This window comes from Ammospiza nelsoni, chromosome 6 (genome assembly GCF_027579445.1).
Source record: "Ammospiza nelsoni isolate bAmmNel1 chromosome 6, bAmmNel1.pri, whole genome shotgun sequence".
Lineage (NCBI taxonomy): Eukaryota > Metazoa > Chordata > Aves > Passeriformes > Passerellidae > Ammospiza > Ammospiza nelsoni.
In genome coordinates, this window is record NC_080638.1 from 44,428,016 (window position 1) to 44,441,272 (window position 13,257).

General features: G+C 34.1%; 1 protein-coding gene across 1 annotated transcript in view; it reads right to left on the reverse strand.

Annotated features, from left to right (window-relative positions):
• Positions 1-13,257, reverse strand: part of CEP128 (centrosomal protein 128) — a 99,494-nt gene that overhangs the window by 58,059 nt on the left and 28,178 nt on the right. Inside the window, 3 exon segments of the mRNA XM_059475383.1 lie at positions 2,763-3,413; positions 6,601-6,951; positions 11,574-11,734. Coding sequence (XP_059331366.1) covers positions 2,763-3,413; positions 6,601-6,951; positions 11,574-11,734 — 1,163 coding nt within the window.

Below are 13,257 nucleotides of genomic sequence, written 5' to 3' on the forward strand. Positions count from 1 at the left end.
TGCAGATGGAGACATTTCAAGAAAAAATCTTTCACCTGTATTACCCTTGAGACACAGAAGAGAAAATCAATACTTATTAATTTCCAGTATAACAAGGTAGATATGACTGTAATTTAATTGGTCTTTATTGAACCCAATCTTAACATTTAATACTCCAGGAAAAATGGGATGGCACAATTGGAAAATGTATAGAAAACAATTTAAAAAGAAATATACACATATACACAATTTAATGTGTATAGATACATATCTCTATAAGTTTATATTAAAGATTAATACTGCAAATACTTCCATACTGTCAGGGAGCAGGAAATTTTGTATGTTATCATTCTAACAAGCATGTTTTTAAAGCAAATGAAGGTATGTATTAAAATTAGGGGACAGATCCAGAGCACAAAGCCAAATGGGGATCACTAAGCAAACCACTTGATTTCCTATGCCGAGTGTATCAATCTTTTTAAATACTAAATAAGACATCATAGAGGCATTGGCTGGGAATCATTTAGGTTGTTCTAATAGAAACCAAATTAAAAGTTTAAGCATCAGAACTTCAGTAATGAAACAGTAAGATCCTTCTTAACACTGGTATCTCAAAAAACTCTGTTTTTCTCCGGTTCTCTTGCATCACACAATATTTTATGGTACCTTCCCTACTACCGCAAAAATCCTTAACTACTTAATTATTTTTCAATCCAGTGCTGCAGTACAGGAAACCAGGCAAAAATGGGGCAGAAAGTACCACACAGAGTAGGCAAGAGAGGAAAGAACAACTAAAATCAAAAGTCACTTCTTTTTACAATCTGTGTAGAAGTTAGTTCTCTAAACACAGGACTCTCTACCCTTGATTTCCTGGAAGTAACTCATAAATGCATCCTCTTTAAGTTTAAGGCTTTGGATTCTACAAATATATCAAATTTCCCTTCACTCCTCAAGTCTCCCTCAACCAACCTTTATTTTTAAAGCTTTAACTATCTTTGGACAGGATGTGTGTAGTCCTTTCCAAAAACAGTTACAAAGGTTGGACACAGCTGAGGTATAAATAAGGTCAACTATTACTGTAACAGTAAGAGACAACCGGTTGCTAGCCACAAAATCTTAGCAGCTTGAAAAAAAAATGTAATAGGTTAAAAAAACTCCAACTTTTTCTGTTGGATTTCCCCAAAGACTACTCTAAGAACAAAATACTTATTTAAAAAAAGGGGTAAAAAAAGATAAAATGTATGTTAAGTTTACCTTACTTTAGAAGAAAAGTATGTCCATAAAATTGAAATCCAAATGCAATGTAATGATGAGTTCAGACAAAAAGTAACCAAATCACCTGCAGGATGACATGTTCTCATCAGATCTTCCTAGAGACACATGTGATTTTCTAATTTTTTTCACTTATAGTCTCTTAATTAAGAGAATCTTGTGCATTATCATTTCGTATACTTCTGAAAAATTTGCCTACCCTAATATCTTAGAAAATTCATCTCCCTCAAACCTTCTGCTCTTAAAAAACATATTTAGGATTTATGATTCTGGGGAAGTCATGGAACTGTAAATGAAATATGGAAGTCAATTTTTTTAATATGCTGTTTAGGTTCAACAATCAGTAAAGATAAACAGGTCCTAACAGTAGGATTTGCTGCTTCATAGAAAAACACAGTCACGACCAACTTACTTTTTCTTATTTGCGTCCAGAATACACTTTCCTTCTCCTCACTTGATATCAAATGTAAACTCTTAATTTCAATGTCGTTGCCAAAGAAAAAACCACTTTTGGACAGACCACTTAAATAATGACACACACACTAAAAATTAGGTCTACAATGTTAAAGCACTGCTGTCAAAATATTTGATTTTAATGACCCTTCTACTAACAACCACCTAGAGGGGTTTTTATTGCTTTCTTCACTTAAAGGTTTCCATGTTACCAATTGCTTAAGAATTATTATCAAGACATGAATTATATATTACATAACTAAACACTAGTCCCAACACAGATCCCCGAGGAACACCACTCATCACTCCTGTACATCAGGACTCCATCTGGACTCTGAGCCACTGACCACAACCCTCTGAATGTGACCATTCAGCCAATTTATTATCTATCTAAGATTCCACCTACCAAATCCATCTCTCTCCAATTTAGAGAGAAGGATGTTGTGGGGCACTGTGTTGAACACTTTACAAAGTCCAGCTAAATGACATCTGTAGCCCTTCTCTTGTCCCCTGATGCAGTCACTCCATCAGAGAAGGCCTCTGGGTCGGTCAGACAGGATTTGCCCTCGGTGAAGCTGTGCTGACTGTCTCAAATCACCTCCCTGTCCTCCATGTGGTTTTAGTGTAGCTTCTAAAAGGTTTTGTTCCATGATCTTCCCAGGAAAAGAGAGAAGGCTGACAGGCCAGTAGCTCCCATACTCCTCCTTTCTACCCTTTTAAAAGATGGTGTCCTGGGGTGACTGTATGATACAATGCTTCCCCTACCCAGTCACTTGGGACTTCACCTGCCTGCCATATTAAAACATTACAGCATCATAAATTTCCTTTTATTTTGATTATATCTATTTTACTATTTTTGAACTAAGATTTTGACCTAAAACTGGTACTGTAACACTTTTACCCTGAACTTTAAACTTTTACAATGGCTTGCAAAACATCTGTGTTTAGTGCTTTAAAGTCCATGCTTTATTACCTTCATCATTCAGTGGCAGGGCCTGTGTGTGGGGTGTGTGGGAGGAGGGGGAAAATCTGACATTGGAATTCTTTGTAATAAGTACCTTTAGCATTCTAATCTGAGCCTCTCCATCATCTTTTTCTTGTTTAAGGAGTTTCATGAGCTCTTGAACATTTTGTTCATGTTTGATTTTCACATTTTGTAACTCTGATCTAAGATCTGCCAACTCCTGTTGGTGAATTTCTCTTTCCATCTTCACCTGCCTGTTGGCTGAAATCATCTCTTCATGACTAGATTCCTGCTGTTTCTGGAGGTCTGAGAGGCTCTTAAGTAATTCCTTTTTGGCTTTCTCCTCTTCTGCAATTCTGTTTGTTAGTTCCACACGTACAGCACTTAAATGTTTTACATCTGCTTGCATTTCTAGGAGTCGTTCTTGGTCTTTTTTATGAAACAAGTTAATAGTTGCAAGTTCTGTCTTCAAGTGCTCCTTCTCAGCTTGCATTTGGTTTTGTAGAAAGACTTGCTTTTTCAACTCATTCTCCAATTTTTTTGCAGTACCTTGCACTTCTTTGATCTCTTCTTCAAGAGATACCCGGTGTGACTCCATTTCATTCAGTTTTACCTCTTTACAGTGCAGGAGTTCTTCCTGCTGGGCTCTCTTTGTAAGCACATCATTCAGCTCTTTCCGCAGGTTTTCTATTTGATTTATAGCTGAGAGAAGCTGACTTTTGAGATCATCTTTTTCTTTAAGGGCCTAGGAAAGAAAAAAAATCCATTCTGATCTGAAGTAATTAAAGACAATTGTTGGAAGGATATCCTTAGACATCAGGTATGTCTATGGAACAATTAACATATGTATGTGAAAATACAAAATTTTTGCTTGCTACGAACTCAGTTCAAATGTAGTCAGTGTTTCTTTAAATTTACCCACTTTAGATCATGTGCAATCTCAAACTTGGACTTGTCCTTAAATCATATAGCCTTCTAAATAGGGATAGTTCTGGTTAATTCTCTGCTTCTCACACTCTCTCTTTGCAGACTGAGAAGTGTTTCTTTATTGGCTCCTCCAGAAAACAAGATGGAGAAAATAAGGTAATAGAGTAATGCTGCAGCATACAGGGATGACTACTGGAAATATAAAGCATACCTATGGTCCATTCCATATGCTGACTTATTTTGTTTATTTTCTAAAATATTACATAGAAAGTATACCAGCCTTAACCTATGTTTGAAATTATGCCCAGTAGATGAATTAGTAGCAGTTAAAAGCTTGGTTCACTTATGCATCAAAGCCAAGAAATAACGACATCATCTCCCAAATAGAAATCAATCAAATGCAATAAAATAATAAAAAATTCCTGTGTTTTCCTAAGATCTTCAGGGCTTGGGTGTTTTTTCAACATTGATATATTTAATGTAAAAATTAGCAGAGAATCACAGAATGCGCAAGCTTGAAAGGACCGCAATGGGTCATCTGGTCCAACCTCCCTGCTCAAGCAAACTTTTCCTAGAACACAGACACAGGATGGCATCCAGATGGTTCCTGAATATCTTCAGTGAGGGAGACTATGCAACCCATCTGGGCAATCTGTTCCAATAGATCAGATTCTTTAAACTGACTTAATAAATTTTATACTAAATTTTACTGAGTATTTTCATCAATTCCACAAGCAACACACATTTCTTATGGATATAGCAAAATAACTTGAAACAATCCAGAACAGAAGGCAATTAGGGTTAAAAGTGTGCAGTTAAAAATAATAAAACAGTTTGCAATTACAACAAGAATAAGCAACACAAAGCAAAATACAAATGTAATAAACTGAGGACATGGACTGATGACCATCATGGGTTTTTCCAGAAAAAAAACCTACCCAACAAAAAGACTCTCCTAAACCTATCTTGTAATTCTACTGGAAGAATTTGGCTTAAAAAACTCAAAGCATCACCAAAAACCAAACAAAAACAAAACTCCAGAAAAAATTTAAACTACAACCTATTAGTTACTTGCTTTGAGTATGTTTTCTACACTACATAACTTAAAGAACATGTTTCAAAAGATGTCAGAAACTCCATTGTCAAACAATATTAAGGACAACCACATGGGCAAAACTTCAACCAAATTATCCCAGTAATTCCAAAAGAATGAAACCTAAACAATCTTTGTATAGCACATTTGTTGTCTGCCAATTTTTCAAAAATCTCAAAATTGCAAGCTATGATTGCAACCCAATTTTGAAAATTTTCCATCAACCCTTTGAAGTCTTCTAACACAAATCAAAGAAAACAAACTGCCTTTATTGTTTTTACAGATTTCTTCCTTTATTGTTTTTACAGATTTTTGTCTCAATTGTTTATTGCCTGCATTTCAAAGGTAGTTAAATTATGTTCATCTAGTTACCTCAAGTTCATACTAAATGCTGCATCTAGCTTGATTATATTCCTATAAGTAAAACTGCTTCCAACTCTATATTGAGAACATGAAACATTGTTTGTACTTTTTTCTCCTTCACAATGACACACAGTTCATTTGATCTTCTATATCTTAAAATAAAGAAACTTTCTTCACCAGACAATTACCTCAAACCTGTTGGCAGGACGGTCACCACTTTAAAAGTAAAAACAAATACTGACAGCATTTCTTAAATGGAGCTTAAGCCAAAGTTTAACCACTGCATTTAGCATGTGAATATACTTGCCACATAAAAAGAGGTAAAATCCATATTAAAGAATCTTGCATAACAAAGAAAATTTCAACATGGAAAGTGTTATCTAGTGCCTCTACAAAGACCAGCCTATCTGTTTAAAAGAACAGTGATTCCAGAACCTTTTTGGGAACTACTGCTTCTTATTCACAATTTGTCTGTACTTTTTGCTTCTTATTTGTCCATTTAATAGACACGCATGATTTTCAATTTCTCTCTACTTTTTGCTTATTTGTCCATTTGATAGACATACATGCTTTCCCAGACAAGCACTAGGGCAAACAAATACAAGATTACTATAGAATGGATTGTTGGAGCATGGAAAGAGGAAATAATAATAAAAAGCAAGGAATATGATAGGCAATAGGAGAGAAATAGCAACACCAGGAATCAAAGTTTAGTTTTGCTACAGTTTATTAATTTCAAATCAGTGATAGCCCCATTGTGACTTCTCCTGTGCTTTGACCATGCTTGTGTTCATGTACCAATCTCAGAACAGATTGTTGCATCAGAAACAACACAGGATTAACAGACATCCACCACTGCGTCCCATTTAGTCCTTGAAAACCTCAATCTTTGAGCAAAACAAAACAGAGGATGGAGCCCTCTCAAGCCCATCACATTCAGTAACTTAAACTGAAAGGATGCCATGAGAAAATATGTGAAAAGAGTATAGCACTGTAAAAGAAAAGCCATACAATATGACAGACTGCACCAGCAGAGCATCTAAGTTAAGATAAAAGCTCACAGCATAGAGTTAAGCACTATATCAGCCACTATTAGAAACAAGCAACTTTTGACCCAGCCACTGGAAAACAGACCCACAAACTCATTGCCAACAGAGTGGTGGTTTCTACCATTATTCTGATAGAGGATGATAAACATTAGCATTGATGTGAGTGCTTGTCTTTAAAACAGTGTCAGCAACTGAACAAATAATTCTTCTAAGTCAAAACAAAAAAAAAAAAAAAAAAATTTTTTTCCTGAGAAACTCTAGAGGAGGAAAAAAAGAGGAGTAAGTGGTCTGACATACTGAACAAAGACAAACGAAAACCCCAGAAATGTTACACAATCCATTTTCAAATTGATTTTTTAAAGAAAAAGTTCTGAAAATTATACAGAAGAGGTCCAGAACTTAAAGCAGAAAGCAGTTTAAGTCACAGTTTGCATATAAACTCCTTCTCTTCATTTTCAAAACAAAGGGAAAGGGTACCAAAAAAAATCAACAAATCTTACCTGACTATTCTTGTCCATCAGTTCACTGATAGTTTGATTTTGCTTTTCTACCTCACGATCCAGTTTCTTACACTTCAATTTCCATTGGCGGATGGTTTCCTGGGCTCTCACCTTCAAATCCTCTCTTTTTTTCTCAATCTCCAGCCTGAGTGCCTCTGAGTGCTTGAATTCACTGAGATACCGTTCTGCTTCCTTGGTACTCTCTTCAACCTGTTGAGCTAACTCAGCAGACTGGAGTTCAGTTTGTCTACGTCCACTCTCACAAGCCTTGTAGCAATTCTCTATCTCCTTTAGCTGATCCAGCATTTTTTCCTGCTGCTTCTCCCTGTTTTCCAGGTCAGATGTTAACATCTGGAATGATAATAGCAAAATACAAACATTCTCTAAAGATGTGCAGTACGAAACTTTATCAAATAACATACAGCAACATTAAATCACATTTTTATTAAATATCAACAGCATAAAAGATCTTCTTCAGTATCAAGGAAAATTCTGTTAGCCCAGAGAATCTCCCCTTCTGCAAGAGCAAAGAATTCCAACACAAGACATAGAATACATACTACTCAATTCTTTCTGCATTTTTTCCTTTTCTAGTTGTTCTTGTTACTTTTCTGTATTCTAAGTTTGAGATCAATCATTGACTATATATTACACACTACACAAATAAGAAATAAACCAAATAGTAAGATATAAGGAGATTAATGTAAACAGATGAGAGGAAAAGAATAACTGGAAAGGACAAAACAGCAGTCACCACAACAATTGGAATTTATAGTTTATGAGCTAGTTGTTACCCAGTTTTATGCTGGTTGCCTGTATGAAAACAACATGCTAAATAAAGGTATATTAGCATACAATATAGAATACAAAGAGAATACAGCAGCTTGGTAAATGCTTCTAGAACAAAGTGCAAAGATGTTTGAAAATGTCAGAGGCATATATAAGCCTTTCAAAAATTAATTAAATTGAAAACACACATTTTAAAAATAAAATACTCTCTATTTCTCTAATCATATTTCTCTGAACAGTCTCCTAAGAAACTCAGGAATAATAGTGTCCACACACATTCTGAAAGGACATGCTCAGAAATCAGTTTTTGAAGGTACACTAGCAAAATTGTATTTTACTGAGATCATTCACATTAGTATTCCGCATTTTGGGCCTATTTAGACTGCTTTCATACCACTCAGCCTTTTCATTATGAAAGATAAATTTGATAGACCTGATCTATAGCCAGTCAAACGTATTATCAAGCCTCAGGGGATTGAAATACTTTTAAGAGGATTAGATTTCAGAATGACTGAAAAAAAACAGTGGATGTAGCCTGAAATAAACAGACTGCAATTCAGAATGGACAAAGGAAAATTATTTTATCTATGAAAGATTGGGCAACTTTACAGATGGACATAGAGTGACTATTTAGACAAGGATACTTCCACAAGGTTGGGGGAAGGAGGAGACTTGGTTTTGTTAGTAAGGGCTCTCTCCTTGTCAGTTTGTTAGTTTGGGGTTTTTTCTCTGTCCAAACCAGGCCAACATCTCCTGGCAGGCAGCAAATTGTACCAATCTCTTTGAGATAGCATTTGCTGAACTAAAAAGATAACCAAAACAAGCTCATAAGCTACAACTAGCAAAATTTAAATCAAAACAAGCTTAATTTCCAATGAAAACAGATTAACATACTTCTTTAAAGACAAAGATTTAAACTGAGTATAGCAGAAGTTAAAAATAACATCATAAAATACAATCAGATAGTACATTTACCGTTCCACAGATTTTCTCAAACGGGTCATAATTTTTTTAGTCCTATGATTACACATGCTATTATCACTTCCTATTTCATGTCTTTCTGGAGACCATAAAGGATGTCAGACTAAATTGATGTAGTACTCAACACTGCACCACTAAAAAATAGTTATTTATATATCATTTCCCCAGAGTACACACTTCATTAACAAAACTACTGCTCCCACAAACTTTTTAATGAAATATGAGTCTAATCTTAAACACATAAAATAATGTTCAATTAACTGTAAACATTCCCCTTATCGTGTAGAAGTAAATCAACCTCCAATTTATTGATTTACAGTATAATAAAGAGGAACATTTGTTTTAGGTATTTACCTTGATGCAACTAATTTACCAACACAACTATTTGCATGAAGAGGAAAACTGGATTTTGACATGGATGTACCAATATGAAGTGACTTTTAACGTTTTATTTTTACAATATGTGTAAATAGGATAAACCTTAGCAATGAGTTTGCACTTTGCTTAAAAGGGTTAAGCCAGCACAGACCCAACAGTTGAAATCAGGTAGAAAACAGCATAATAGCAAGTCAATATTTCATGAAGCCAACCCTGTAAAGCAAGAGGATTGAAGAAGTATCTCCACACTCTGTTTCTATATCAAAACACAAGTCCCAAATGGACTGATCTGTACTTCTGAATTCCTAGTTATGTGCGATAAATGTGTATCTCATCATGTGTTAACATGGGTGCAGTTGCCAAAATTCTTTCTAATCTATAAGGGCTTGCACTACTGGCATTTAATTGGCTAACAACTTCATTTGTAGAAGAAAAGTAAAAGTAAATTTTAGTGAGAATATGAATCAATCTTTATAAAACTGAAAGATTTATATTACTGAAGAATTCTAACATATCAATAATTTTCCCTCAGAAAAACTGAAATATTTGAACAAACTCACTGCTGTACTGGACAATACTATAAGAATACTAACACCAAATCCAAATGAAGAGTAATTAGTAAATCAAACAAGTTTCCAGGCTAAAAGAGTCTAAAAAACTCTAAAGAGTCTAAAAACACTTACAGAGAAAGTAGGGTATAGCATCTTTGTAATTTGTGCACTTTAATTATTTCTGAGTCATAATAGTTAAATCTTAATAGTTAGCCACAACAGCCCCATATCTATTTGGCTTCATGCAGAAAAATGACTTGAAGATGATTGTAAACATTTGGAAGATAGCACAACCACTCCCTTAAGTAAACTAGAGTAGCTGAAATAAATATTAAATTTAAAATCTAATTGAACTAAGATTGAACTCACTTCTAAACATGAGTTTAAGAATATGTTTTAACGTTTTTCATCCTGTTCATTTCACATCACACTGTAATTTTATGGAAACTGTAGGAGGCTAAATGTACAACACACACAACTCAAATTGTTGCAAACAATGATATTTTAATAAATCAAAAGAAATTTCTAATATCACATGTACATCAGAGGCAAGTTAGATTCTCCCCACTAAACAAAGATAAATCACACCCAAGTCAAACATGACTGGTCACTTCCAACTGGGAATCAGACTATCTGATAGGAGCAGCTGTCAGAACAGGCTTGACAAAATGCTTTGTTAGTACACAAGTTTAGAAATTCACATCCTTGCATTCCTTGATGTCTCATTAAAAGAAAAACACAGTAGCTAATTTCCTGTTAGTGCCCCTGTAGGAGAACGGCAGTGGGAAGCAGATAAGAAGTACAAAGTATTTTCTGTTGAGAAAATGAGGGAAGTCAAAGATTTCTAACTCAGAGAAATGACAAAGACCCCAACTGAGCAGTATTGCATGAGTATTTTCAGGGCAGGAAATTAGTATTATAAAATCATTCTGACCCTTAAGAAAGCATGTTCTACAAGCAGAAGTTTAAAATAATTTGGTTTATGTGGGTTCTTACCCCATTAATTCCTGTCACCAAAATTATTTGTTTCCCAGGCACAACAAAATCAAAACCCAGAATGTTTTCAGTTACTCATGGGTTTTATTAACCTAAGCTAGAATACAAATGCTGATGGACACCAGGAAATGAGTTCTGCTCATCTTACCCTCTACAGAAACACTTTAGGTTCTTTTAAACCTATTCAATAACCAAATTGCATAAAGCTTGTAGGAACTTATTTTCAGAAGGCCATTTTTTTCCAAGTGTAATTTGATGTCTTATTTTGATTTAAATCAGCAGAGAACTGACAAGGTAAAGGAGCAACAGAAATAAACTGAAGAGTATAGTCCTGTAAATCTATGAAGACAAAAAAAAATCAATTCCTACCTTTGAATTTCCAAAGATATGCAATATCATTTCATAGATAAGTACCTTCATTAGGAAAATACATACAAAATTCCTTGCTTACAGAATGCCAAAATACAAGCTGAACAAAAAGTGAAATCCTTGACTACTGAAAAAATACACATCGTTTTGCAAACTCTTTTCTCATAACAGTCACAGTAGACAGAAGAAAATTGTTACTGTTCAGCCATTCTACTACCAATGACAAATCTAGGCAAGAGCAAGAAACACAGAAATTTCCCATCTTAAATAAGAAGGCTACTGCCTACTTGGATCTCATTTTATGGTCTAAGTCTTCTAACTAAAATTCCAGTACAAAAGACTGTTCTCATCCTTCTCATAAAGAACCACATAAACATTATAATATGCTTACCATAAAGAAGACTACTAATATTTATGATTATATTACTATATTGCATTTAATTACTAAAAAAAGGGAAATTGTGACCTACTTTTGTTACTCCACTACACTCTGCTATAGAACAAGGCATTTCAATTTTTAAAGTTGAACTTCAGTTCTGTGGAATGATGGAATAGGGAATAAGAAAGTAAGTACTACCTTACAAAAGTAGTTCCAAAAACCATTATTAACAGTAAGTGCTGATAAAATCAGATCAACTTTTCTTTTCACATGGCAAAGAGAAGTAATCCAAACTATGGAATCATGGGCAACAGCAAATACCTTCTGTAGTATTACATGGGAGAGCAAAAAAAGTTGGCAAACACAAATCACTTTTCAAAGTTCTTCACACAATAAATAATAAGCATGACTGTTACTCTTAGTTTTAAAGATTAATCCCTAATCTGATACATCACCTAATGTTAAACAGATAAGAAATTATTTAAAAAACAAAAATGCCACCAAGCAAAAAGCAGCAAAACCCAACTTACCTGTATGTGCATCACAAGCTGTGCTTTCTCCTTGTCCTTACGCTCTATACATCTCTTCAGTTCTTCTACCTCTGACATTACAGCATTATGATTCAGCTTTGCTTTAAGTTCCAAAATATGTTTCTCTAGATCTTGCTTCTCTCTCTCATATCTTTCAGCTACTGTAAAACAGCAAGAACAAAGCAACACATTCAGTAGAAATACCAACTCATGGTAAATTAATTTAATCTCAATTAATTTTTGGCAATTTTTTTCTCCACTTGAGACTATTCTACAACTACTGATTTTCGCCAAAATATGTGTGAAAAATTTTATACCTGTGTCATAAGCTAATAACATTTTAATAACAATAAAACAGTACTTTTCCTTCATTTTATAGGGGTTTCCACTCTTCCTCCTGCACACAGCTGCTCCCTCAAATAAAAAGCCAACCAAAACAACAAAAGCCACAACAAAACTGAATTAAATAAAATGGGATGGAAGAAACAGTGGGGAAGTTCTGGTGTAAATGAAATTTGGCCATCACTTTCAAGGCCAAGGTTTTATCTCACCAGAGTAATACCTCCCAATTTGAAAGTCACATTATCTGTGAATTTTATGTCTGAATCCTGAAACTACAACCAAAGATTGTGATAAGAGTAAGCTATAAATTCGCTCAATCAGAAATTCAAAGGTCTTAAGTCATAAATAACTACTGGAGGCAGAAGGAAAAAAATCTCTACTTTTCTTCTTCCCATATTTCTTTGATGAAAAAGGAATAACACAGCAAGGTGAAACACAACAGCAAAAATTATACAAATGTATGCATGTATTTTAATAGTTACAGTACACTATAACTTTCCTCATATTTTACAAGTTAAAATATGCTTTTATTAATATGAAAGGCATATTGTTCCGAATAAACTAACTTTTAAGCAGATACATTAACATGATTGGAGAAAAAACTATTGAAATTATTATTTTGCATTACACTTCTGAAGCTAAGCCCATTTCCAGTGCTCTGTATGAGGTTTGTAAAACATGGAGTCAGAGTCCTATTTTAAAAACGAAGATATTTTTGTACTTCAGCTTCTGAATTAAGAAAATATGTCATTAGTCAAACCAATTAAATAGTCCCATAGACATTGGACTCGAGAATAGAATCACTATTTCTCTATTACCTTGAGTAATACATTGCTATGCTAATAAAGAGAAAGATAAAGACTTTCTCTAATACCTATGTGATTATGTTTGAAAATAGATAGATAGATAACTAGCAATTAATTGAAGACCTTGCTAAAGTGGTAATTTAATATGCAATTATATCTCGAAATTGTTTAAAGTATTTGTCTTCTAAATAAAACTATTCCAACTCTAAAACTCTAACATAGTGCAAACAGAAGCTCTGACTGCATTTATACAGAAAAATTTTCTAAACCACTCAGGAACATGTAGCTTAAAAATTCTACCAGAAAGTCATCAGCCTTATTAACTAACTAATCAATGACTTGTGTTATCATTTTCAAGATGGCAGAATTCAAACTGCAAATGGACTGAAATGCCAATTTTCTGGAAAATTATTACTTAAAAATAATGCATGTTTTTCTTCTGTAAAAACACCATTCAGTTTGCTGAAATTGTCTCATCGGTTTTAACCATGCAAGTCAAAATATTTTATCACAAATTAATTGTCACTGCTATTTGT